Genomic DNA, 26,503 nt, shown 5'->3' with positions numbered 1-26,503 from the left:
GCCTCCCAGAGTGCTAGGATTACAGGCGTGAGCCACCGTGCCCGGCTGCTCAGGCTAGTCTTGAACCCCTGCCCTCAAGTTATCCTTCTGACTCAGCTTCTCTGAGTGCTAGAATTACATCCACCATGCGCGGCCCGTTTTAGCTTTTAAATGTGTTGTGGTTTTGCTTGTTTGGGGAGGAGTACACCCACACTTTCATTGGACAATCACTATTTCAGTCATGAAAGTTCCTTCTTTTAAGGAGATCAAAGTCTTGTGGGAGAGAGATAGATAAAGATAATTATGGTTTTGTATAAATCCTATGATAGAGGTATTTATATTCTATAGGAGCAAGGTCATGTTCAGTTTAGGAGATGGAGGATGGAAAGAGGGGATTGACCAGGCTTTCTGTAGGAGGAAGTGTTTGGTCTGAGTCTTGAAGCAAAAGTAGAAGCCAACCAGGCAGAGTGAGAAGTAAAGGACTTTCTAGAAAAGAAAGCTCTTATTCCTTATCCAATTACTATGTTATTTTTGAGATACTTGTACCTGGCTTGATATTATGTGGCATCAGAAGTACTAATGTATGGTCAGTATCCCTAATGGTGTGGGGAGAGGAGGTGAAAGTAGAAAGCTTAAATATGTGATGCAGTTATGTATATGAAGCCACATGTTAAATGCCTAACTGAGGTTATAATTGCTCTAGGAATTTAGGGAAGGATTAATACAAGATTAATAAAAGGTAAAGTAGTTGAAAATGAGGAGTTTAGGTTTAGTGTAATATGAGAAAGGAAGCCATCAAAAGTGTTTGGGCATGATGATATGAAAGCACTGCTGGTAGATTTCTCTTGGAGTGTATGCATGGACTGGAGATGATTAGCAGGGAGGGGTGGTGAGAGAGAAATCAGAGTCCAGAAGGCCAGCTAGGAAGCTTTTGGAATGAGGTGAGGTAATGAGGGCCTGACATTTCTTAACCAGATTTCCATAACCAGATTCCTCAGAGCCTCCCATGCTGTTTTTAAATTTATCACCATCTGTTCTCTTATACAAGTGGACCTCTGTCATCACCATTCCACTAATAGGTTTCTTTCTAAAGTTACTAGTGATCTGGCCAAATCTAATGGTCATCTTTTGTGTTCCCCACACTTAATGGAGAACCACTGCAGCCACCAGCCTAAGTACCAACAATGAAGGCACTTTTTGCTTTACTACCAAGAATACTGTATATAAAATTTAATAAATTGCAAACAAAACAGAAGCTCCACTTTCTTTAGAGTTTAAATTTGAGATATTTTATAGTGTACTTAAAATCTGCTCTAGCAGAACTAACCAATATAAGCACAATAATAGAATAATTTTTACACATGATGCCTTTGAAGACTAGGGACCTTCTTCTTTTCGGCTTATTTATATCTTAACTTTCTTCAAGACGTAGCTGAAGTTCTTCCCCCTCTACCCCTTAAGGCTGCAGTCCATGTTGTTTTCTCCCCTTTCTGAACCTGTATAGTGTCCAGAGCCCAGCTCACTTTCATTCAGTTTTTTTTTTTTTGAGACAGGGTTATGCTCTGTTGCCTCAGCTAGAGTGCAGTGGTATGATCATAGCTCACTGTAACCTCAGACTCCTGGGCTCAAGCTATCCTCTTGCCTCAGCCTCTTAAGTAGCTGGGACTACGTGACCCCCCCATACCCAGCTAATTTTTCTGTTTTTTGTATTTTTGTTTGCTATGTTGCCCAGGCTGGTATTGAACTCCTGGCCTCAAGTGATCCTCCTCTGTCCGCCTCCCAAAGTGCTAGGATTACAGGTGTGAGTCACTGCTCCTAGCCTTAGTTCTTTCTTATGTCTGACCTTCCTAATTGGACTATAGGTTCCTAGAGGACAGGAATTTTATCATACTTCTGTGTATGTGTCTGTGTGTGTGTGTGTGTATATATATACACACACTAGCGTAGTTCTGTGTACATGTGTAATTATAAATTCTTATTAAATATGTTATAATATGTAGTAAATACCTACTTATATATTTACATTATATAACTGAGACTCATAAAGTCTTATTACTGACACTGGTGGAAGGGAACAGAAGGTAAAGATGGTTCTTAGTAGGGGGCATCTGCAACAACAATTATATTCCAATTTGGATCATGCTCATATATATATAATATGTATATATATATTTATTTATTTTTTTTGAGACAGAGTCTCGCTCTGTTGCCCGGGCTACAGTGCCCTGGCATCAAGCTCACAGCAACCTCAAACTCCTGGGCTTAAGCAATCCTTCTGCCTCAGCCTCCCAAGTAGCTGGGACTACAGGCATGCACCACCATGCCTGGCTAACTTTTTTCTATATATATAATTTTAGCTGTCCAGATCATTTCTTTCTATTTTTAGTAGAGACGGGGTCTCGCTCTTGCTCAGGCTGGTCTCGAACTCCTGACCTTGAGGGATCCTCCCGCCTCGGCCTCCCAGAGTGCTAGTATTATAGGCGTGAGCCACCGTGCCCGGCCCATGTTCTTATATTAACTTTGAAAATGCATGTAACTAGCTGCTTTGGGAATTTGAACAAAATAAAGCTCTACGCAGTAGAGACTTGATTGAGGTAAATAGGATGACAGCATGGTATAATAATAGCCAATGTTTATTGAATGAAATGTGAATAATAATATCACCACCACCACCAGTAGCTAACATATATTGAGTACTTAATATTTACCTGACACTGATTTGAATATTTATATCAGTGAGGTAGGTACTACTTTAATTATCATCCTCATTTTATAGATGAGGTATGGTAGCAAAACTGCTGCATTGGGCATCAGGAAATCTGGGCTCTGGTTTTAGTTCTGGTAATTATTTATGTGAAATTGGGTGAACCTTAACTTCAGTTTTTCATCTTTATATTGAGGGGATTAGTCTCTAATCTCTAGGATGCTTTCCCTAGTCTTTTGACATTGTGTGATCTCTAAATTATCCTATCTTCTTATTCCACAAGTCCTTATAACTTACTTCATGCTGCAAACAGCATTTCTGCCTGAGATTGTAGAGTAGAATGGTAAGTTGTTTTGTTTTGTTTTTGTTTTTCAAGATCTCTGAAGGTGCTTTGTAGAGGAATTTAAAGTTTGGGTTTCAGAGGAATACGTGAAGTAGAGAGGGAGGGAATTTGAGAAAATGAGAAAAATAAAATTGTGGATCAACATATCTGAAAAACAAGACAATAAGACTCTGTTTACTGGCAATGCAGATAGAATCCTCATGGCCGTTTCCTGATTTTTAATTGCTTTTGCTTAATCTGGTTTACTTGACAATGTATTAGTACCCTCCCAAGATACTCCTAGACTAATGTCATTAACTAACACTCATTGAATGTTTCTTCTATGCATGTGTTATTACATTTAATTTTCAAAGTAATGTTTTAACTGTAGGTACTATTACTATTTCATTTTACAGATGAGAAAGCTAGGGTTTAGAGATAATTAACATTTTTACAATTCCACAGCTAGTAACTGCTAGAATCAGTGCTTGGAACTCTGGTCTTCCTGACTCCAAAGCCTGTGTTCTTTGTTAATTCTGTATTGCATTCCAGAAGTTCAGTTCCTATGCATGATACCCTAGGTTGCTTTTGGTCAGGAGCTATTTGGGATGAAGGGCTATATAGGATTTTCTTAGCTACAAATGTTTTCTTTTGATTGAGGTACTTTAATTTTTTTATTTTGTTGCCTTTCCCCTCTTTATTTTGATATTACTTAGTAGTCTTTTCATTCTTCTGTACTTTACTGTCAGGGTCACTATCCCTGCTGCTTTGATCCCAGGCTACAAGGATTTGAGGCCTCTGCTAAAGTTAGCAATTCCAGTGTGAAATGTCAACCTTTGTTTCTATATTCTTATCTTCAATTCTTAGAGCATCTTCCTCCCTTTCCTAGAATATATGTTAACCTGGCAGATTTAGTTTTCTTTCTTTGGGTGGTAATGGTCTGAATTTTTCAGCCTTGGAAAGAAATACATTACAGAATCCAAATCACTGGATGTTTGCCCAAGCCTGTCCTTGAGCTTTTAATGCTGCTTTTCTTGCTGACCGTTTATGTGACTTAGTATGTTATATTCTGTACTCACAGTTCTTTAATTAGTTTTTGTTAGCTTGTTCCTGGACTTGTTTTTAAAAAGGTTAACTGCTCGGTACTGCCTATTTTCCTTTTCTCTTGCTCATCAGTGTCCTTGACTTTGCATTCCTCTTTTCGGTCAACTCCCCCAGCTAGCTTGTCTCCTTGCTATTCTTGTCTGTGTTGCTTTACTCTTCTACCTCCCACCTGCTTGAACTCTACCTTCTTTCCTCCATGCAGATTCCTGTGCTTATTTCTCAATTGCTTCTCTGACCTCTTGCCTCCACCTTACTTTTGGTATTCTTTTGTTTGTATGACTCTCCTAAAATTTATGTAAAAGAAATGCCAGATGTATAGTCCTAAGTTTTTAAGGGCTCATGATGTGGGTGAGTAAAGAGTCGGAGTGCTAGTGGGGTTTTTCATACCAAGAGCCTGTTGCCTTATTAAAGTGATAGTCCTTTTTATAAAGATTGGCTTCACTTAGTGTGTATGTATTGTTCTGTATTTTAAACATTTTAAAACCAAGTTTGTTATGTTTTAGAGAGGAAAAAAATTAAGAAAAAAGATTGGAAATGTTGACTCCTTAAATAATTTGGTTTGCTCATTAACATACTCAATCTTTTTCCTCCAGATTTAACTCAGGCTTTCCCTCACTTTGGAACTCCTAGATTTGTGAATATTGGATATTTTGAGAAGCAGGGGTTCTTTCCTTGATATTGACTAAGGAGTCTATTTACCTTCAGGATGACATCTGAACTGGAGAGCAGCCTAACATCTATGGACTGGTTACCACAGCTCACCATGAGAGCAGCCATCCAAAAATCTGATGCTACTCAAAATGCACATGGAACAGGAATTTCTAAGAAGAATGCACTCCTTGACCCAAATACAACTCTGGACCAGGAAGAAGTCCAACAGCACAAAGATGGAAAACCTCCATACAGTTATGCCAGCCTCATTACATTTGCAATTAATAGCTCACCCAAAAAGAAAATGACTTTAAGTGAGATTTATCAGTGGATTTGTGATAACTTCCCATATTATAGAGAGGCTGGCAGTGGTTGGAAGGTAAGAATTTTATTTATTACTGTTATGCAGTAAGCAATGACAATATTGACTTCTGTTAAAATAAAGCTTGTGGAAACTCATATAATTGAAGATGAAATACTGATCACTAATTATTTTTAGGATGCCAAAAATGGAAATTAAATGTTTTAAATTGAGGTGAATAACTTTATTTTTGGTAGACTGTTAGTAGTTTGTTAGAGCTTTATTATATTATAGGACTGACATAGCATGAAGTAAGAGCAGAGGTAAGGTAGCATTCACTAGAAACCCTACCCACAGTTCAGGTAAGTTGATCGTGAGTCTAAGGTAAAAAAACAACATACTATTGTAACTAGTACTGTGTTCATCATCCAAGATTTTTTTTTTCCAAAATATTAAGGGAGTACAAATGTTTTTGATTACATGGACCACTTTTGTAATTCTTGAGTCATAGCTATAGGTGTGCCCGTCACCCAGATAGTGTTCATTGTACCCATTAGGTAGGTTTGTGCCCCTTCTCTCTCTCTTCCTCCCCCCTGCTTGATTTGCAGTGAGGTTTACTTTCCTCTGTGCACATTTGTACTCATTGGTTAGTTCCAGTTTAATAATAAGTATATGTGGTATTTGTTTTTCCATTTTTGAAATACTTCACTTAGGAGAATCGTCTCTAGTTCCATCCAAATTGTTGCAAAAGCATTAATTCATCCTTTTTTATGGCTGAGTAGTACTCCATGATGTACATATACCACATTTTATTAATCCACTCATGAATTGATGGGCACTTGGGTTGATTCCACATTTTTGCAATTGCCAAGTTTTTTTTTTAACCTTTATTTTGAAAGAATTTCAGATTTACACAAGAGTTGCAAAAGTAGTGTAAAAGATTCTGCTATATACTTTATCAGGTTCCTCTAATGTTAATATTTTATGTTACATATACAGTGTAACATATGGTACAATGATCAAAACTAATAAATTAATGTTGGTGCAATACTGTTGACTGAACCATTACTATTAACTACTGAGTAAATTGCAGACTTTGTTGAGATTTCATTAGTTTTCCCACTAATGTCCTCTTATGTCCCAGGATCTAATCCAGGGTCCCACATTTCATTTAGTTGTCATGTCTCCTCCGTCCCCTGCAATCTGTAAAGATTCCTTAGTCTTTTCTTGTTTTATATGACCCTTACAGTTGTGAAGAGTACTTGTCAGATATTTTGTAGAATTTCTCTCAGTGTGGATTTATCTGATGTTTTCTTATGATTAACTTGAGGTAATGCATTTTTGGGAAGCACAATACAGAGATGATGTGACCTTCTCTGCATATCATATCAGGGGATGCTTGATGTCAGTATGTCTTATTATTTAGGGGCATGATTCTTTGGTTAAGGGGATGTCTGCCAGTTTTCTCTACTGTAAAGTTACTATTTATCACTTGTAAATAATAAAATGTTTTGGGGGGATACTTTGAGGGTATGCAAATACAGTAAGTCCTCAGTTAATGTCATTGCTAGATTCTTAGAAACTACTACTTTAAGCAAAATGACATATAATGAAACCAATTTTTTTTTCCCCTCATCAACTTTATAATGAAGTGACATTCAGGTATGTGCTGTAACACTATTTCACTTAAAGTCACGGTTTCCAAAAACCAATCAAGGATGTTAAGTGAGGACTTACTGTACCTTGATCCTTCTTAAAATTTTGCTCATTAATTTTAGCATTCATTGGTAGGTCATAAGTATAGCAGTTTTTACTATTTCCTAATGGTGATTTTCTGATTTCATTCATTCATTCTACATTTATAAATTGGTAATCTTATGTAAAAAATTGTTCCTTTTTATGCTTTTTTTAATTCATTTATTTATAATAGTACACACTCAGATATTTATTTTATTCTTTGTGCTATTGTTGTCATTCAAATTGTTGCAGCTTTGGCCATTGGGAGCTGTCATATATTGGCCCTATTTTTTTTTTTTATTTGTTTAGCACTTTCTTGCTTTTTGGCATCACAAGATGTTCCAGGGTTATTTTGTACCTTTCTTGCCCCTGCCCTGGAATTAACCACTTCTTTAAGAAGTCTTTTGGCCGGGCGCGGTGGCTCACACCTGTAATCCTAGCACTCTGGGAGGCTGAGGCGGGCGGATCCTTTGAGCTCAGGAGTTCGAAACCAGCCTGAGCAAGAGCGAGACCCCGTCTCTACTAAAAAAAAAAAAAGAAAAAATAGAAATTAGCTGGACAACTAAAAATATATAGAAAAAAGTTAGCCAGGCATGGTGGCTCATGCCTGTAGTCCCAGCTACTTGGGAGGCTGAGGCAGAAGGATTGCTTGAGCCCAGGAGTTTGAGGTTGCTGTAAGCTAGGCTGATGCCACGGCACTCTAGCCAGGGTGACAGAGCGGGACTCTGCCTCAAAAAAAAAAAAAAAAGTAGTCTTTTGATATATCATCAAATTTGAGTCACCTAGCTAATTTATCTTATACAACAAATAATTCAGTTTACTTCTGTCTCTGTGCATATTATATTCATATTCTTACATAGGAATTACCCAATTGTGTGCCATGTCGGGGATGTGTGCATACATGTAGAAGAAGGGGATTTTTATAGGGCTTTAGGTCTATCATCAGATGGTAGTTACTCTTTAGTTTTTCATAAGGCTTCCTGCCTCAACACTTTTGTCTTTTTCATTTGACTAAATTTATTAGAGACATTTATTGATTGATTGTGCACTAATGATGTATCACGAGCTATGTCAGATAGTCAAGTATTTTAATTAAGAGAAAGGGAGTGTGCCTCATTGAACTTTTTATATCTCTTCCTTTCTTCCATGCCTTAGCACACAGTGCTTCTGTTTAGTAAGCTTCAATAAGTGTAGTTTGAATGAAAGCATGAATCCTAATCCCAGCTTTCCTTTCTTGCTTTATTTTTGCTAATTTCCTCTCATGTATTCTTTCTTCTTCTGTCCATTCCAGCCTACTAGTTCTCCCTGTAAGTAAGCACTTTGATTTCTTTCTAGCTTTTATTTTTCTCTTATTTCTCCTTGGAGTTTCTCTCTTTTGCCCTTTTTCAATTGGCATTACCTATATTTCATCTTCTGTGTTATTTCTCTTCTCCCTATAGAATTAATCTCTTAGGTGTTACCGTATGCTTCATTAATAGCATTATTGTGGAACTTAGAGATTTTTATTCAGAGATCTTGTTTCATTAGTTTTTGTTTCTGCACTCTAATACTGAAATAATTGCTTTTATTATTTTCTGTGTGCCAGGCATTATACTGAGTGCCTTACGCCATTGTCTCTTTAAGCTGCACAACAGCCTTATGAAGTAGATACTATTATTGTATAAATTTTAAAGATAAGAAAACTGAGGCTTAGATAAGTAACTTGCACAGTTTCTTAGCTAGAGAATGGGAGAGTCAAGATTTTGTACTAGGCTTGGTAGATTCGGAGATTTCAGTGCTCATGTTCTTAACCATTACATAGGGCCCGTAATTTTGCAAAAGCTGTATAAATATTTACTGAACTTAATTTGCCAAGATAAATTCTCTTAACTGGTGATTCAGTATGAGAAGTGATTGTTAACAGTATACTTTCATTAAAAGTCCACTTTAATAAAATATTTCAGTGGAGGAAATACATAGTAAGAGTTGACCCATGAATCAAAGCATCATTCTGTAAGCAAGTAGTCATGATCTATTTAAGCCATGTTTTCTGGCTTTACCACTGGGCACTGTAGACTCTTTTTGTTTAGATTTGGGATAAGGGAAGGCAAGAAAATTTTGATAAACTTGTTTTGGCCAAGGAAAAACATGGTGGCTAGGGAGTAGAAATGGCCAAAATTTGAATAAGTGGCTTAGTAAGCCTACCAGGGATTCATGGGTCTGTATCATTGGTTGTAAACCTAAATGCCTGCTGGTGCCAGACGGGTGACAAATGAGTAAAGCAAAAAAGATGCTGAACTGAAGACTGTGTATCTAATGTAAAATGAGCAGCTATGTTCTATTGAATTGTTGCTTTTTAGGACACATGGCAGATCTTCCAACTCCCTCTCCCCACTGCCCCTGTAAGAAAAAGCAAGAAATCTAGATTTTATATGTAATTTCCAAGTTTTTAAATGTTGTCAATTAAATCCAATTTTCTTAAACACTCTATAGGCCAAACATAAATCTATTGGCTGGGTTCAGCCTGTGGACTACTAATTTGGAATCTCTGGTCTAGATCATAGCCTCTTCTCTTCAGCTAATTTAGTCTTTCATTCATTAATTTGAAAAGAATTTGTTTGCTAACTCTTCTTGTGAAACAGTGTGCTAGGCTTTGGCAGCACTAAGAAGCTTAGCACAGGGCCCTGTGGGAGCTTACAGTCTTTATTAGATGAGGAGGATACATATAAACAAGTAATTATGATGCTATGTAAAAAGGTCTATGATAGAGAAATCTAGAGTGTTGTGCTATAAATAGTTGACTAATTGGGCACATCTAAAAGTGTTAAATGAAGCATTCACTTAATGAGAGTTTATGGAGAGTGTGATGATGTTCTAAAGTAAGTGATATAGAGAGTAAGTATATAAGGAAGGGGGGAATCATTAGACGACTATTGAGGGAAGTGGGAATTGAGCTGTATTTTGAAGAGGAGTAAGATTTGGGGAGGTGTTTTTAGGAGTTCTTAAGAAACACTTTGGTTATATAGGTTCCTGGTAGAGAGTTGGGATAGAGCGAGAATATGGAGATCCTATGATTATATGAATAACAAACTAAAGAGCTGGTCCAAATTTTAGGGAATAGTATATAAAGTTCAGTTGTTTTCCTCATTAACCTGTCGAACCCCAGCTTCTGATGAAGTCCACTTAAGAGTGCCAAATCCAGTCTGCTGATAATTTCTTGCTGATGGCCAGCCCAAGTCAGTGGTATGAAACTGCTTTAGAAGTAGTATAGTAATACAGTTTCAACTGGAAGATACATGGTTTAGATATAAAGAACAGAAGAGAGGTGGAGAGGGGGAAATGGGAATGGGTGGAGAAGGATGATGTTGCTCTTAGAACTAAAAGATCCCATCTGTTGCTGTAGGCAGGCTTAATATTTCCAGGGTTTGCTATTTCATACTTATTTTTTTAAAAAAACTTTCCTCCATCCAGTTTTAAAGTATTGAGTGCCTAGAACTTGTCATTGATCACTTTTAACTTTATTTTTGTAAACATAAAAATATTTTTTGAATATTTTTTGAAATGGAGATGTGGAAACTGGTTTATCTTCTTTGTACAGGTCTTTGCTTTCCTATTTTACTTCCTATTCACTCTCCTTAGATTTAGCGTACTCCCACAGTCTGCTGCTCACTATTTCTTCTTTAGGTATGGAGAGAGATGGGATAGGGGAAAATGGGAGGTCATTTAGAACTTGAGAAGTTAGCTTGTGTTGTTTGAAGGGAGGATTGGAGAAAGATTTTAAAGCAACTGTCACCACCTTTCTGGAAATGCAGTCAACAAAAGCCACCCAGATGAGAAAACGTTGCTATGGTTCCTTAAGGAGAATCAAAAAGAATTTTAATATTAAGTTAAAACTCCCTTTCATTTTGTGTCAGGGCATTGAAGGGATATTACATATTAAATATAACTCTTGAATAGTCCATAATTGAGTGATTTTGTATTCTGAACCAGAGGAAAAGAAATTTAAATTTTTGTGCTGTTCACTTTACTGAGGAAAGTTAACCTATTAAATTATTGAAGTTTAGGGTAATAAAAGAAGGAAAACTATAAAAGTGGTGTGGGGGGTATATTAAGCTAATTTTTATGTCAGTCAAAAAGAAATAATACATTATGTATTTGCTCATTGTTATAAAAAAGAAATTTAGGAATATAAACTAGAAATGTAATAAACATAACTACCTATAGGGGATGGATGGAACTGAGGTGGAAAGGATATAGAAGGAAATAAGATTTTGAGTATACATTTTTATATAGTTTTTATATAGACCTTTGAACCATGTACATGTTCTATATACTTAAAAAAAGAAAATCAAAAGGGATGAAAAAAGGACACCCCTTAAAACCAATTATGGGCAGAGTCAGATAAGCCTGTTACAATATCAGATTAATAACATAACCATACAAAAAAAAATAATTGAAGAAAACTTTGACCAGAGCATTCTGACTGTACACCTTCATGTGATAACATTCCAAGGCCAAAAAGAATTACAAAGAAATCATTAACTTAGTAGATTTGTCTTTGGTAGTAGAACTTCACTAGAGGCAGTTTCTACCTCCAAAAACCCAAAAAGAAAAGAAGTTGGGTGGGAAGAAGTTAGAAAGTTAGAAGCAATTCTAACACTGTTTTGTTTGCATGGTAGGATAGAACAAATGAGTAAATATATTGATTTTTTGGGGGGGTTGTGGTGGAGACCAGGACTCTCACAGTAGACTAAAGATACAAATAGGAATATAGTGGTTGATTGGATTGAAGGTAGCAATTTAAACTCAAGTTTAAAATAAAAATTAGTTAGAATGCTTTTAAAATTCAGACTCTTGGGTCACAACTCCAGAGATTTTGAATTAGTCATCTTGGATGGAACCTAGAAATCTGCATTAAAGTACATGTCAAGTGATTCTATTGCAGGTAAACTGTAGTGTTGAGAAACTGCTTTTGGGGATAGGATTTTCAAGGCCAATAAGTATTCCTTGATCAGTTATTTAAATAATCATCCCAATTATTTCTAACTCTCCACTTTCCCAGCTTTTTTTCTTGGGGTTATTGGACATAGGGACTACCTGAGCTATAAGGTCTGGAAATAAACTCTTTTCTTCATGGGGTGTTTGTGTATGTACACGTCTTGGCGTTTGTATCTCTGTGAGTGTTTTTAATTTCTAAATATGCTTTTGGTATTGTTTTCAGCAGTTCTATGGTTACCATATGGAATGCATTGTATTCTGGGTTTTGGGTTGATAGACAAAGTCCTTACCCTCCTGGGCCCTGTTTATATTTTGGTAGAGAATACACTGTGGAGAAGAAAGACCATTAAACAAATCATTGCAAGTGTGATGAGAAATCCACAGTGATAAAGTTTATTACAGTGGGACCTAACCTAATCTATGAATGTCAGAAAGGGCTTCCCTGAAGAACTGATGTATAATCCAAGAGTGAATTGACAGTTGAGTAGATTCATTTAGGTGAAGGGGATCAGCATGGCTGGGGGCAGTAATCTTTGCAGATGTAGCAACTTAAGGAAACCTAGAAAGAAAGAGAAAACATTGAAGGTGTTGAGTATAGATAGCAAGGTAGGGTTAGATTATGAAGAGTCTTTGGAGGCTTAAGAATTTTAGGTTTTATCCTAAGTGCAATGGGAAGTCATTGAAAGATTTTAAATAAAGGGGTGACATCAAATTTGTATTGTGAAGATACCACTGCCTACAGGGTGGGGAATGATGGGAGGGAGGCAGAGAGGGGAAGAGGAACACTAGTTAGGAAGCCATTGTACTAGTCTTGGTGATACTGGTGTCTTGGACTGACATAGTAACAGAAAAGGGTAGAGTAAAGTAGGTAGATCTAAGGTAGGCTTAGTAAGATTTGGTGATAGATTTGTTTTAGATGGTGAGGGAGAGGGAGGAGTTAAGGATGTCTCACAGGTTTCTGATTGGAGCAGTTATATGAGTAGTAATGTCTTTAAATTGATAATGGAAAACTGAAAGAAGATTACTTGAGGCATAAAAATTGAGTTTAGTTTTAAACATGTTGAGTTTGGGGGTTTTGGGAGATGTCCAGTTGATAGTTGGAAATACATGTTAGGAACTCAGGAGAGAAAGATCTATGCGATCTAGACAGATTTAAGTGTCACAGATGATCATTGAAGCAATGGCTGTAGATGAGATAGGCTGGGCAGCAAATGTAGAAATGAAAAAAGGACATGGCAGAACCTTGAAGATTTCCAGCATTTAAGCTTTTTTTTTTTTTTTTTTTTTTTTGAGACAGGATCTTGCTGTGTCACCCAAGCTGGAGTGCAGTGGCACCATCATAGCTCACTGCAACCTGTAACTCCTAGGCTCAAGTGATCTCTTACCTTAGCTTCTCAAGTAGCTGAGACTATAAGTGCACATATTTTTGTGGAAATGGGGGTCTCTCTATGTTGCTCAAGTTGGTCATAAACTCCTGGCCTCAAGCAGTCCTCCCACCTTGGCCTCCCAAAATGCTGGATTAGCTGGGATTACTGGCACACGCCACCGTGCTGGCCCATTTAAACTTTTTGTAGAGGAGGAAGACCATGTAGAGGGGTGCTCTTCCCTGAAATGATGAATTCCTGCTGAGCCATTAACAAAATAATAGTTATTTCATCTGACCATCTTGATTTGTTCCCCTTCCATCTTGAACTTTTTTTTTTGTTGTTGGAGACAAGAGTCTTAATCTGTCACCCTGATTAGAGTACAATGGCATCATCAGAGTTTACTGCAACCTCAAACTCCTGGGCTCTAGCAATCCTCCTGCCTCAGCCTCCCCAGTAGCTGGGACTAAAGGCATGCACCACCATGTCCAGCTAATTTTTCTATTTATTTGTAGATTGCGGTCTCGCTCTTGCTCAGGCTGGTCTGGAACTCCTGACCTCAAGCGATCCTCCCACTTCTGCCTCCCAGATGGCTAGGATTACATGAGTGAGCCACCACACCCAGCCCCATCTTGAACTTTTAAGATGGGTAGATGAACTCTAGTTTGGTGCTTCTTTCTTTTTTCCTGTGTTATTTTATATTTGGTTTGAGTATTTTTTATGATTTTTTTCTTCTTTTTTTTCTTTGAGACAGAGTCTTGCTCTGTTGCCCAGGGTACAGTGTGGTGGTTGTTATCATAGCTCACCGCAACTTTGAATTCCTGAGCTCAAGTGATCCTCCTGCCTCAGCCTCCTGAGTAGCTGGGACTACAGGTGCACGCCACCACACCTGGCTAATTTTTAAATTTTTTGTAGTGATGGGATCTTGGTATGTTGCCCAGGCTAGTTTTGAACTCTTGGCCTCAAGGGATCCTCCTGCTTTGCCTGCCAAAGTGCTAGGATTATAGTCATGGCTCACCAAGCCTGGCCCGATTTCCATTTATATGTATATGTACAATTATTAGTTATACCTCTTCCAAAATTTTTTTAGTGATTGCTCTAGGGTTTGCTATATACATCTGTCTTAGTTTGTTCCGGCTGCTTTAACAAAAAAAAAAAAAAAAACATAGACTGGTGGCCTACAAACAACAGAAATTTATTTCTCATAGTTCTGGGGTCTGGGAAGTTCAAGATCAAGATGTCAGCAGGTTTGGTTACTGATGAGGGCCCATTTCCTAGTACATATATGACCTTCTTCTCATTGTAACCTCACATGCTGAAATCGGCAAATGAACTCTGTGGAGCCTCTTTTCTAAGTACTTATCTCATTCATGAGGACATCCCTGATAACCTATTCACCTCCCAAAGGCTCTATCTTCAAATGTTACTGGGAATTACATTTCAATATGAATTTTGAGAGGACACATTCAGTCCATTGCAACATTTTTAACTTATTACACCATTAAACCATTAAAATATTAAACCATTTCTTGTATAGTATAAGAACTTTATAAACCAATCTTTTGAATTCCTTTGACCCATCCTTTATGCTGTTGTTATCATACAGTTTACTTTTACATATGTTACAAACCCTATAATGCTTATACTTGCTTTAGACAGTTATCTTTTAAAAACATTACAAATAAGAAAAAAATATTTGTAGAATTCACCTTCATTTTTACCATTTCTGGCATTCTTCATTTCTTTTTGCAAATGTAAGTTTTCATTTGGTTTTATTCTTCTGCTTGAAGAACTTCCTTATAATATTGTCAGCCAGCTGAAGTGAATTCTTTCAGCTTCTGTTTGTCTGAAAGTCTTTATTTTGTCTTCATTTTTGAGATACATTTTCACTGTGTATATAATTGACAGTTTTTTTTTTTTCTTTCACTCTTTTAAGATGTCACGGCATTGTCTTCTGGCTTGCATAGTTTTTGAGAAGTCCACTGTAATTGTTATCTTTATTCTTCTGTATGTGATCTTTCTGTTTTCTCTGGCTGCCTTCAAGCTGTTCTCTTCATTTTGGTTTTTAGCACTTATTAACTATAATGAATATAGGGGTGTGGATTTCAATTTATTCTGCTTGGTGTTTTCTGAAATTCTTGTATATGTGAATTGTCTTGCATTGTTTTTGGAAGATTCTTGACTTCTTCACACTTTTGTTATGCTCCATTCTCTCTCTTCATCTGGGACTTGAATTATATGTATTATTTCACAGTTCTTGGATGATTTGTTTTGTTTTTTTTAGTCTTTGTGTGCGTGCATGTGTTTGTCTCAGTTTGGGTAATTTCTGTTGATCTGTCCTTGAGTTTTCTGAGCCTTTCTCTAGTTGTGTCCAGTTTACTGATGAGCCTACGTGAGGATTTTTAAAATCTTTGATTGTGTTTTTTATTTCTGTTGTTTACATTTGTCTCTTTCTTATAGTTTCCACATCTCTGTTGAAATTCCCCATCCTTTTATGCAAGTTGTCCAGTTTTTTCTCCTAGATCTTGCAACATATTAGTCATAGATATTTTAAAGTTTTTGTCTAATATTTCTAATACCTGAGTCATCTCTCAGTTGGGTCTTGTTGATTATTTTATCTCTTGACAGTGGGTTTTTTCCTTATTTTTCTATGTCTTATAATTTTTGACAAAGTACCAGATAAATGTAAAGAAGAATTGTAAAGATTGAGGTAAATTGTATTTATACTTGTAAATAGACAAGTGTCTTTTTTCTCAGGCCATTCATGTTGGGGGTTGAGTCAGTCTGTCAGTAAGTTGAGCTGGATTTATTTGGTTTTTGTTACTGGTATCTTTATCCTTAGTACACCACAGACTTTACATTCCTCCTGCAATAGGCTCTGTTAACTTGTGCTTGGAGTGAGGGTTTAGGTGCTGTAGGATTTTTTTCATTTTTCCATGTCTTTAGATTTTAGTTGTCTCTGCCCGCCTTATTATAAATGAGGGTCTCCCTGAAAGCTCTTGCCCCTTCTCTGTCAGTAGACTGGTTTTGCTTGTTACTCACTGCTAGGCTTTTGGTAGAGGCAAGAGGTTTTCTCTGTTGTGTTGGTCCAGCCTCAGTCTTACATAGACCTTGAACTTAGGGGTGGGGCCTTTTCAGTGTTTCTTTCCCTCAGCCAAACTGTCTTGTGTCTGTAATTACTTTTAGGTGGGAGTTTCCTGCCCCCTCCTCGGTTATAGCAGACCTCTTCATGGTATCAGTGTGGGGTCCTAGACCCAAAATAGTTCCCTGCACTTCTCTCAGAGGTAAAGGGATTTTGCTTCTACCTTTCCTCTAGCAGCAGATCATCTTCACTTGTATCCTGGAAAAGGATTTTCTATCCCTCCCTAAAGGGAGAAGAGATTTGTTTCTTTTCTTCCTCCAGAAGCAGTGAATCTTTGTCAGAGTCCTATGGGTGAGAGGTTTTGCTTTGTAGCATGTATGGAAAGTTGGGGGCTTTGTCTCCCCTCTCCCTGCTACTACTTCCCTGTTAAGAGGGACTGTCTTTGGTCTCCTGCCCTATCCCCATTCTTTCTTAATGAGCACGTGATAAAGACCTATGGCGAAGGGCTTGAGAGTAAACAAGCTCTCAGTTGAACTTCTCTTGTGTCTGGGGCCCTTGGTGCACTAAACGGACAAACTGTCCCATGCTTGGCCTTTAAAATTTTAGCTACTTTCTTAACTGCTTGGATGAATGCCAGCTCTTTTTCCCATGCTCTGCCAAAGGTGAGACAGTTTGTGTGTCCCTTTTCTCCTTGAATAGCCTTGTCTCTCTTAGGAATGTGGTTTGCTTGGTTGTCTTGCAACCTGAGCTCTCTGATGTGACTCAAAAATAGTTTTTTGGTTTGTTTGTTTTAAGCTTACCTAGTGTTTTCTCATTGTTTGACATGGAGCATTATTCTATGTAGCTGTTTATATCCCAAACTAAGGTGGAATTCCCATTGATAGGTTTTAAATTTCTGCTTGGTAATAAGATAGGCTTGAATGTATGTTCTATGGTCATCTTTTGAAAACATTTTAAATTCCTATATTGTGACAGTGAGTGGGGGAAGCTTTAACATAGGCATTTTTGTTAGCCTTCTTCATTTTATATTAAAATGTAAAACAGACATTGTGCCAAAAAATGACCCCGGTAGGTACCATTCTTAAATGCAGTTGGACCACCACTGCCCTGTCCCCCTATCCTTCAAATACTGTCCATTTGGGAACAAACAGAATTATTTGGGAATAGACTTTGGAGAATTTAACTGAGAAGAAATGGACTTTGGAGTATTTTCTGTAAGAATTTTGGTACAGTCCTACTTACTTATGAGTAGATTTTCTGTTTTACAGACCCTCCAGGGCTCCAGGGGTACTTTCCTGCTACTCAAATTAGCTGTTCTTTCCTGCTACATTGAGGAATCTAGATTTTCTTCCTAGCCTTTTGTAGCTAGTATCTTTTCTTGTGGTTTTCTTTTTTTATGGATTGTGGTGAGAATCTAACTGGCTTCTGTATGCTTTTTGTAATACAGTAGTGGAGTTTTTTTTAACTTAAAAGTGGTAATACATGTGCCTTGCAGACCATTTGGACTTTGCAGAAAAATAAAAAGAAGAAAATAGTCATTACCCATAATTCCACATTACATAACATCTAACATTTTGCATTCTGGCTTATCTACAAGAATAAATAAATTAAAAAATATATACCATGATTAAAGTCATAACATGTACAGTTTTATATTTGACATTTAATATTACATCACAAGTATCTTCCTGCATCATTAAAAGGTCTTAAACATTTAAAATGCTACATATATTGCATTATTATGAAATTTACTAGAAATTCTTTTCTAAGAACTACTTCCCTTTGCAGCATTCATAATTTGAAAGTCAGAAAGGTTTAAATTTTGAAGGTCATTTTAAAAGCTTATTCTATTTGTAATTGTATTCTAATGCACAGAGCTATATAGGTTTCTGATTGTTTTTGAAGGTGGATTTTGGTTTTTGGATTCCATTGACCCTTTGGCTTTTCTTCTTTAATTCCAGAATTCTATACGACATAATCTGTCACTAAACAAGTGTTTCCTTAAAGTGCCTCGATCCAAGGATGACCCCGGAAAGGTAGGATTCATCTTCTTAAAACAGTTGTATTCTTCAGTATGTCTGTCATGTTTGGATTAAGAACTTGTTCAGTTAATTGATTAGGAACCTTTGTGAAATAGCAAGTTCCCCTTATCCCACTCCACCCTGGTTTAGTGGATATGCTCCAAGGACCAGCCAGTTAGGAAGTTAGGGAGAGCGAGCGAGCTAGCTTGCTTCCTTCCTTCCTTCTTTCCTTCCTTCCTTCCTTTTCTAAATAGACAGGAGTCTTGCTCTGTCTTCCAGGCTGAAGTGCAGTGGTGTGATGATAGCTCACTGTAACCTCAAACTCCTGGGCTCAGATGACCCTCCACCTTAGCTTCCTGAGTACCTGAGAGTACAGGCATGCACCACCATGCCTGGCTAATTAAAAAATTTTTTTTGTGTATAGAAACAGGGTCTTGCCATGTTGCCCAGGCTGGTCTCAAACTTCAGGGCTCAAGCTGTCCTCCTGCCTTGGCCTCACAGAGTGATGGGATCACAGGTGTCAGCCACACTACTCCTAGCCAAGAGCTTGCTTTTTAACCAGTGAGAAGTCAGCTAGTGTAGAGCTGGTCCTCTTTTGTAGTTTGCTGCTTTTAATCTAGTCTTTGATTGCCTTCTTAAGTGTTATGTATTAAATTAAATTTGATGTTTGATGCTTGTCAGGAACCACTATGAATTAGTTAATTATTACATATAAGGGATGGATCTGTGTGTATTGGCAACAAGTGCAAGTATTTTTACCCAGGAATAAAATTACTTCTCTGTTATTACCCCACTTTCTGAGTTACTATATTCTCTTCTTCACTCCGTTTATCTCCTGCCACCATTACATTTTTAGTGTTGTATCTACAGAGACTCCCCTCTTTTTTTGTTTTAATAACTATATCAACTACAATGTGGCCTGAACTTGGTACTAGTTGCTTGATTTCTAAAGCTCAGAATACTTGATTGTACCATACTTGCCAAAATAAGTTACTAGATTAGAACTTTGAGATAATATATGTTGGCAAGCATGTATTCTTTTTTGGGTGGTTAGGCTTCTTGTATTCTTCTTTAGGCTAGCTGTCCCTGGAAGAATCTTCCTAAAATGTAAGCCTAGGCTTGTAAACACCTTGCTTAAAAGTACTTCTCAGTGTCCTGGAGGTGTTTACTTTCTCTGTTATAAAATATCCTTTATTGTCTTTTTTTTGATCTACCTTTTCAGCTATGATTCACCTTATTCAAGACCCACTGTGAAGAACTACTGGAAGTTTCCCAAACATGCCATTCATGTGGTCTTACTGCACAAATGCCCTTACTTTACTTGTCTGTCTTTCAAGATTGAGCTGCAACATTACTTCTATGAGGCTTTTTTGTTTCCCTATATTTCCAACTGAGTTTGTTCCCCATTCTTTTGCATTCTTGTTACTTTATAACCATTTTCATCATTGCAGTAGTTCCTAATTGGTCTGTCACTGAGGTTGATCCATCCAGTTTATAGTAACTTTCATATAGTAGCCAGCAATCTTTCAAAAGTGTTAACCTAATCATGTAGTCTCTTTTTTTCCAAACTCTTTTAGGTTAAAGTCTAAATTTATGAGGATAGGGATCATGTGTATATTGTTCTCTGTATTAGCCTCAGTTGCTTGCACAGTGGTTGTTGGCACTGAGGAGACACCCATGTTGAATGAATGAATGTATTGTGTCCTCTGCTAGACTATTAACTTCTTGAGGTTAAAGATGAAAAGTTGTTCATTTGTATCTTAAAGCAGTCATTCTTAAGTAGTGAACGTTTCATAGAACTTTCTATGATCTGCTCCATCAAGTTGGTTCTCAGTAAGATTGAATAGATTATTATAATAGTCTTTTAAAATATTGTCTATATTTATAACTCTCTAAGATCCTGAATAGGAATTGGTGAAATTTTTCTTTCCTTTAAAGCAGGCTTATTATAAAAAAGAATTAGAATTTATGTATCCTTCATTACAATTTCCTGTATGACTGAGTGTACATGAATCATAGTAAAAAATGTTTTTAAAAGACTTCAGAGATTTATCTATTTTATTAGAGTTTTGTGGAGGTACTAATTATATTTTGTAAATATTTTGGTTCTGATTTGATTTTGAAATTAATTGGGAATTATTACAAAATTAAAACACACATACTTAACTATATTTAGGTACTAAATTTCAACCAATTGGAGACCCTTTAAAAAAACTTGTATTGTCAGGGGTTAATTTTCTTTTGTGCAAAAGTTAAAGTTTTTCTCCATCCTTAATTAACTAGTATATGGGGTAAGGCAAATGTGGAAAACATATGTTCCTCTTTGCAACTATTCTTTTTGAATCAGGATTCTCAATAATGTGCAACTAAAACAAAATAAAGAAATAAATCGAATCCTAAGAGGCTAATAAAAGCTTTCAGCTTTTACTATTAGTATCCAGTTTTAAAGTTTTGTATTTATCAGAACACTTCATTGTTCTCATTGATTTTGGTCATAATAAGTAAATATTATACATTTGATTTTATAAAATACATTTATAATAATAGAGTCATTTTTATTTTCAGTTTCAAAAATTAGGTACCCATTGTCTTTGTTGATTTTGGTCAGAAGTAGATGTAAATTTGATCTTATAACATTTATGTGACTAAAATCATTTTTATTTTTGATATCAGGATTACCTTTTGCTTAAAAAATGCAAAATTCCATTGCATTAAGCTTTGAAAAACCTCAGATCTAGCCCATTTTATAAAAGAGGAAACTAAGGCCAGTAGTTGAGGAGTGACTTGCTCAGGTTCAGTGTGGAATTAGAACCCAGGTGTATTGGCCAGACTAACTTGCCAGTCATAGAAACCCAATGCAAACTAACTTAAGGGGTAGGTACTTTAGGAAACTGGAGCCAGGTTCTTAAATTGTATCATCAGGAATGTCTCTTTCCATCCCTTAGTTCTACTAGCTCCTCTGATGGCTTCATTTTCAGCCCAATTAGTGGCAGAGATGGCCATCAGCAGCTTCTGGCTTTTATATTCTACCAGTTTAGTAACACTTAGCAGAAAGAGACTGCCTGGTGTTCACTCCCCAGCCCCCCAGTCATTTGGAATTAGAGCAAAAGTTTTAGAATGTATGCTGAGCAAGCAGAATACACTTGGTTTCCTAGTTCCTAGATCAGTGCTTTTTCCATTATATCAATCTTCCTTGAGAGGGAGGCCAGAATGTTAGTTAAGGTTTGGTACTTATGAATTGTTTTTTCTTTTTGTATTACAGTGTTTCCTGGCATTTGAGGAGCTTTTCCAAAACCACCCTCACCACAGTGGGAGAAAACCATTGAGTCAAGGTGGGGTGGGAGTAGATTTTGGTCTTGGGTATGGGGTGGACTTTAACCCCTTAGAATTTTGCTAGCTACTGCCATGACTCAGACAGGTCCAAGAGCTAGAAGTGGCTCATACAGCATCATCTTTCCTACATTTTCATGGTATAGCTTTCTGTTCATTGTTTTCCCAGAGAGGTGTGAAGACTAACCTCAACTTGAAGTATATTGTTGAATTACAGATGTTTTTATGTGACTGTTTATTCCTTACTCGATCGTTCATTTTCTAGAAGACTTTCTTATGAAAAGCCCTTAACATTTGATACCTTTCCATGTACATTGATGGTCTGGTACTCATTTTCTTCTTTGCTGTGACTAATTTCAAGCAGCCACATTGTTGCTTTCTTTAAAAAGAAACACGAAATAAAATTATATCTTGCATCTATAACTTTGCTGCTTTTTGGGGGGACAAATTTCTCTTTTTCTTCTCCCTTGATTACAACCCTTTCTATGTATGCATTTTGCAACATCTACTCTGTATGTATGCATTTTGTAGTTTATCTCCATTTAAAAGATCCTGTCTTTTATCTCTTCTCATTAGTTCTGTTTTCAGTATTTTTGATTGTTTTTTTAATCTAAATTTTTTTATAGAAATCTTTTTATGATGCAGTTCACACATGCTTCTTAATTATCAAAGGTAAATATTTTGCTCACATGATGGAAAAATTAATTCATTGGCTAAATTTAGTTTTAAAAAGTAGAATCCTCTTTCATCTTTTCTCAATGTTGTTTCCCTTTCTCCAGTTCAGAAAAACGATACTTGGACTTGAAAGGAACTAAAGGATTATAGAGGGTAGTTTTAACAATCGCATAAGTAATTAGCAGCAGACGGCTCTATTGGAACTGAGAAGATAGCTAGTAAATTTAAGACCACATGAAGGCCACTGGGGAGATAACTACAGTAAGAAAAGCGTTTTTTTGAGTGATTGTGGAGAACCTTTGTCTTGCCTGGGAATGGGAAATTGTAAAGGTACAGTGGCTGCAAAGATTGGGGTCTCCTGGTGTGTAAGGAAACAACCAACTCTCTGCTAGAGAAGTAACTTGTAAGTTCTGAGATTGTGATTTTTTTTTTTCCGTTTCTGTCCTCTAGCTTAGTATCCTTAGTGTAAGGGACTATAACATAGTTGACTGATTTCTGTCTTTTCAAACAGTATTTTTTTTTTTTTTTGCCATGTTAGTATTGTGCAGTGTTTATTTGTAAATTGTTATTCTCTGGTATCCCATTTTGGTCACTTTATTTTGAAAAGTTGTAGAAAAACCGGAGAGGTTTGAGAGAATGTAAAACATAACATTAAGTGATAAACAGTGTACCATAGATACATTTACCCTAGAGGAGGAAGATCAGGGTGTTATTTTCATACTAGTCGTAAAGCAGATGAATGATTTTTGTGGGGAAGAAGTTCACTGCTTATCTGCATCTTTGTACAAAACTAAACAGAAAGTAGAAGTGAAGGATAAGCAAGACTTTGGTTGGACAAAAATGACATCATATTTATGAAGTTAAAAAAAGTCACTGATGTAGGTTCCCAAGGAAGATTTTAGAGCTTGCCACTTCTGAAGCACTTGAATAGATGAAATTGCTAGCCTTTGTGGTTTTAACTCATGGTGGATAAGAACCCCAGTTGAAGGCTGGGAGGAGGACATGATCAAGTTTAGCTGAGGAACCAGTCAGAACAAACTTGGGGTAGAATCAGGAATTAAGGGAATTAAGTACTAACATGAGATCCAAGAGTGAAGAAATGGATTGGTACCATGAGTGATTATCAAGACAGAGGTAGATTATGAATGTGAGGCAGTCCATTAGACAAATCAAGGTTAAAAAGCTGGAATGTTCAGAGGGTTAGAAAGATTGAGGTAGATAGAGGTGAGGGTCTGATTCAGGGAGGTAGCACTGCACAAACAGAAAGAAGTGCCAGCCTAGGGCCCTGACTCGCTGTTGAGAGCACTGCTCTCACTGTTGGGAGTACTGTTCTCACTGTTGGTCAGAGCAGTGTAGTTGCAGCTGCCTTTTATTTACATGTGCTGTGTTCTCTGTTCTCTTCTTAAGGGTGGAAGAGAATATTTTGTTGTTTGCTTCTTCTTTCTTTTTCCAATTCTAAACTAAAAAAATAAAATTTAACTCTAGAAATTAAATTTTAAAAATTATATATGATAAAATTCACTCTTTGGTTTATGACTCTAGTAGTTTTAACAAATACATACAATGTAACCATCACTCTGATCAAGATATAAAACAATATAGTTAACCTCTACCTCTATCCTCAGACCCTGGCAACTACTGATCTGTTTTGTATCCCTATAATTTTGCCTTTTCCAGAATGTCATATAAATGAGACTCATATACTAGGTGGCCTTTTGAGTCTGGCTTCTTTCATTTAACATAATGCATTTAAGATCCTTCCATGTTGTTGTAGATATCGGCAGTTTTGTTCCATTTCATTGCATATATTCCATTATGTGGATTTACCACAATGTAATCAGCATTTGAAGGACATGTAGATTATTGCTCGTCCTGAGTTCATTTCTAATAACATAATAGTCATGTTAAGCTGCTTTATGAGTTATATTAAATATAGATGAACTGTCTGTTTCTTGGAAATTCATTGTGATATAGCGAAAGCTTATTTATCTCCTACTTTAAAAAAGTTTCTAAAAGAATTGGGTTAAGGCACTGATAATTTAAAAGCAAGATACATCTAACTGTAAATTCCTTAATGGGACACACTTTTTAAGTATCCTTAACATTTAGAGGAACTATTTATTATACTCAATATGCCAATTACATATTATTTTTAATTCATTGCTTAAGATTCCTTAATGATCTCTTTCCTGGGTAACGGCTTAATTTGATAATTAGTATATTTAAAAGTAATAAAAACCTGTATTTGTTCAAAAAGGATGTTGAGCTGGCATTGGAATAGTTACCCATACATTCATTCAGCCAACTAGTCAGCCAAGCAGCCTGCCTTTGAGTACCTACTGTGTGTTGGACCATTTGTAGTTTTCTTTTTGTGGTCTGAGTAGTTATTTAACCTATTGTCCCAACTAGAAACTTCTGAAAATGAAAGGACTGATTATTTTGAATTATGCTATGCCATGAGGCCAAACCAGGACTGAAACTGGGAAATATGGTTGCTTTATCTTTGGTGTACACAAATGGTGTGCCTTGAAAGGCTGAGCAGTTACTAGGAACAGCATCCTAAGATATTGGGGGAAAACAAAGAAACCTTTTGAAGTCGGAGGGCCAAATAGAAATTGGGAGAGAAAAAGAGATTAAGGCATGGTATGAAGCCAAGGAAGTTAGGGACAAAAGGGATTCAGTACTATGTCTGAAGCTCCTGAAATGGGTGTGCGTTGAGAGCTAAGGAAGAGTAGAGAGCAGTCTATGATGATTCACTTTACCAGTGTGCATATGCTTGACAATAGAGTTAAACATAACATTCATATATTAGCCTCTTGTGTCTGCTTATACTTAATCAGATAATAGCATTTTTATTAGGCCATTTTCAACCTGTGCACTCTTAAGAAGTGTGTGATAAAGCAGGGTACTTTGTGTTGACATAAAGTTTCAACTAGAAATAAAGTATAGAAATAATTAAAATGCATTTGAAGTGATATTTTATAATCATGGGGATAAAGACATTTAATTTGTTGGTTATTAACACATCTTCATTTCTTATGCATTTTCTGTATCTTGATTACCTTAATTTTCACAAAGTTTATCAATTATCAGTATTATTTGTTTGCTGTTCTATTTAAGAATGCTGCCTAATTTTCAGTTGGGTGCCATATTTTTCCCCTTTGGAATTAAACTTTGTTTTAGGCTATCTTTTTATCTTCTTTTCTGTTTCAGGATATCTTTAAGTTTACAGTTGATTCAGTTTGGAATATGTAGTGAGAGCTGTAGACTTCTAGTTTGTGATCTTTCTTTGGGATTTTACAGACTAAACCATTGCAGTCTTCTTTTTCAGAAGGGCATTAAACTTGTTCTACCAGAATTATTGATACGAGTTAAGAATGTCTGTATTTGTATATTGCTGTTTTACATGTATAATCTTGATCCTCAAAACAAGCCTGTGGTCAAGCCCCAGTCTTAGATAGTGATCTTTGAGTCCAGATTTCCTCATAAGTTCACATAAACTTCACATAATGGAACTTCACATCAGTGGAATCATTCAGCATATATACTCATTTATATCTGCTTCTTTCACTTGGCTAATGTCTGTGATACTGTTACATGTATCACTTGCTTGTTTCTTTTTATTGTTAAGTAGTATTCCATTGTTTGAATATACTAGTTTATACATTTATCTGTTGCCTTCGACATTTGGAGTGTTTTCAGTTTGGGGCTACTATAAAAAAACCTACTAGGAAATTCTTGTACAAGTTTACTATGGACTTATGCTTTCATTTCTCTTGAACAATAGAAGAATTGCTGGGTCAGAGGGTAGGTAGAAGATTATAAGAAACTCAAACCTTTCCCCAAAGTGGTTGTGCTATTTTACATCCCCACTAGCGATCTGTGAGAGTTCCAGTTGCTCCACATCCTAGTCAGCAGTTGATTATTGCTTATCTTTTTAACTTTAGCCATTCTACTGAGTGTGAAGTGGTTATCTCATCATGGTTTTAATTTGAATTTTCCTCATGTCCGTTGATACTGAGCATCTTTTCATGTGCTTACTGGTCATTTGTATGTCTTCTCTTCTGAAGGTTCTTTTATAAGTCTTTTACCTTTCTTTAGACAAAAATTGGTGGTTATTACTGAGTTGTAAGACTTTCTTTTTAAAAAAAAAATATGTTCTGAACACATATTTTTTCTTAGATTTATGTTGTCTAAATATTTTTTCAAACTCTGGTTTGCTTTTTTGTTTTCATAGTAGTGTTTTAAGAGTATAA

The 26,503-nt window shown here is 36.4% G+C and overlaps 1 protein-coding gene across 5 annotated transcripts in view; it reads left to right on the top strand.

The window, feature by feature from the left end:
- Positions 1 to 26,503, top strand: part of FOXJ3 (forkhead box J3) — a 124,404-nt gene that overhangs the window by 39,361 nt on the left and 58,540 nt on the right. For 4 of the 5 annotated variants that reach the window (XM_069479802.1, XM_069479803.1, XM_069479799.1 and 1 more), the window contains exons 3-4: positions 4,815 to 5,139; positions 18,183 to 18,257. In XM_069479802.1, the coding sequence (XP_069335903.1) occupies positions 4,815 to 5,139; positions 18,183 to 18,257 (400 nt within the window). The remainder of the gene's footprint in view (positions 1 to 4,814; positions 5,140 to 18,182; positions 18,258 to 26,503) is intronic. The other variant, XM_069479801.1, reaches the window with a different exon arrangement.

This window comes from Eulemur rufifrons, chromosome 8 (genome assembly GCF_041146395.1).
Source record: "Eulemur rufifrons isolate Redbay chromosome 8, OSU_ERuf_1, whole genome shotgun sequence".
In the NCBI taxonomy this organism is placed as follows: Eukaryota; Metazoa; Chordata; class Mammalia; order Primates; family Lemuridae; genus Eulemur; species Eulemur rufifrons.
Note: the sequence above shows the minus strand (reverse complement) of the source record. Positions and strands in the feature narration are given on the sequence as shown.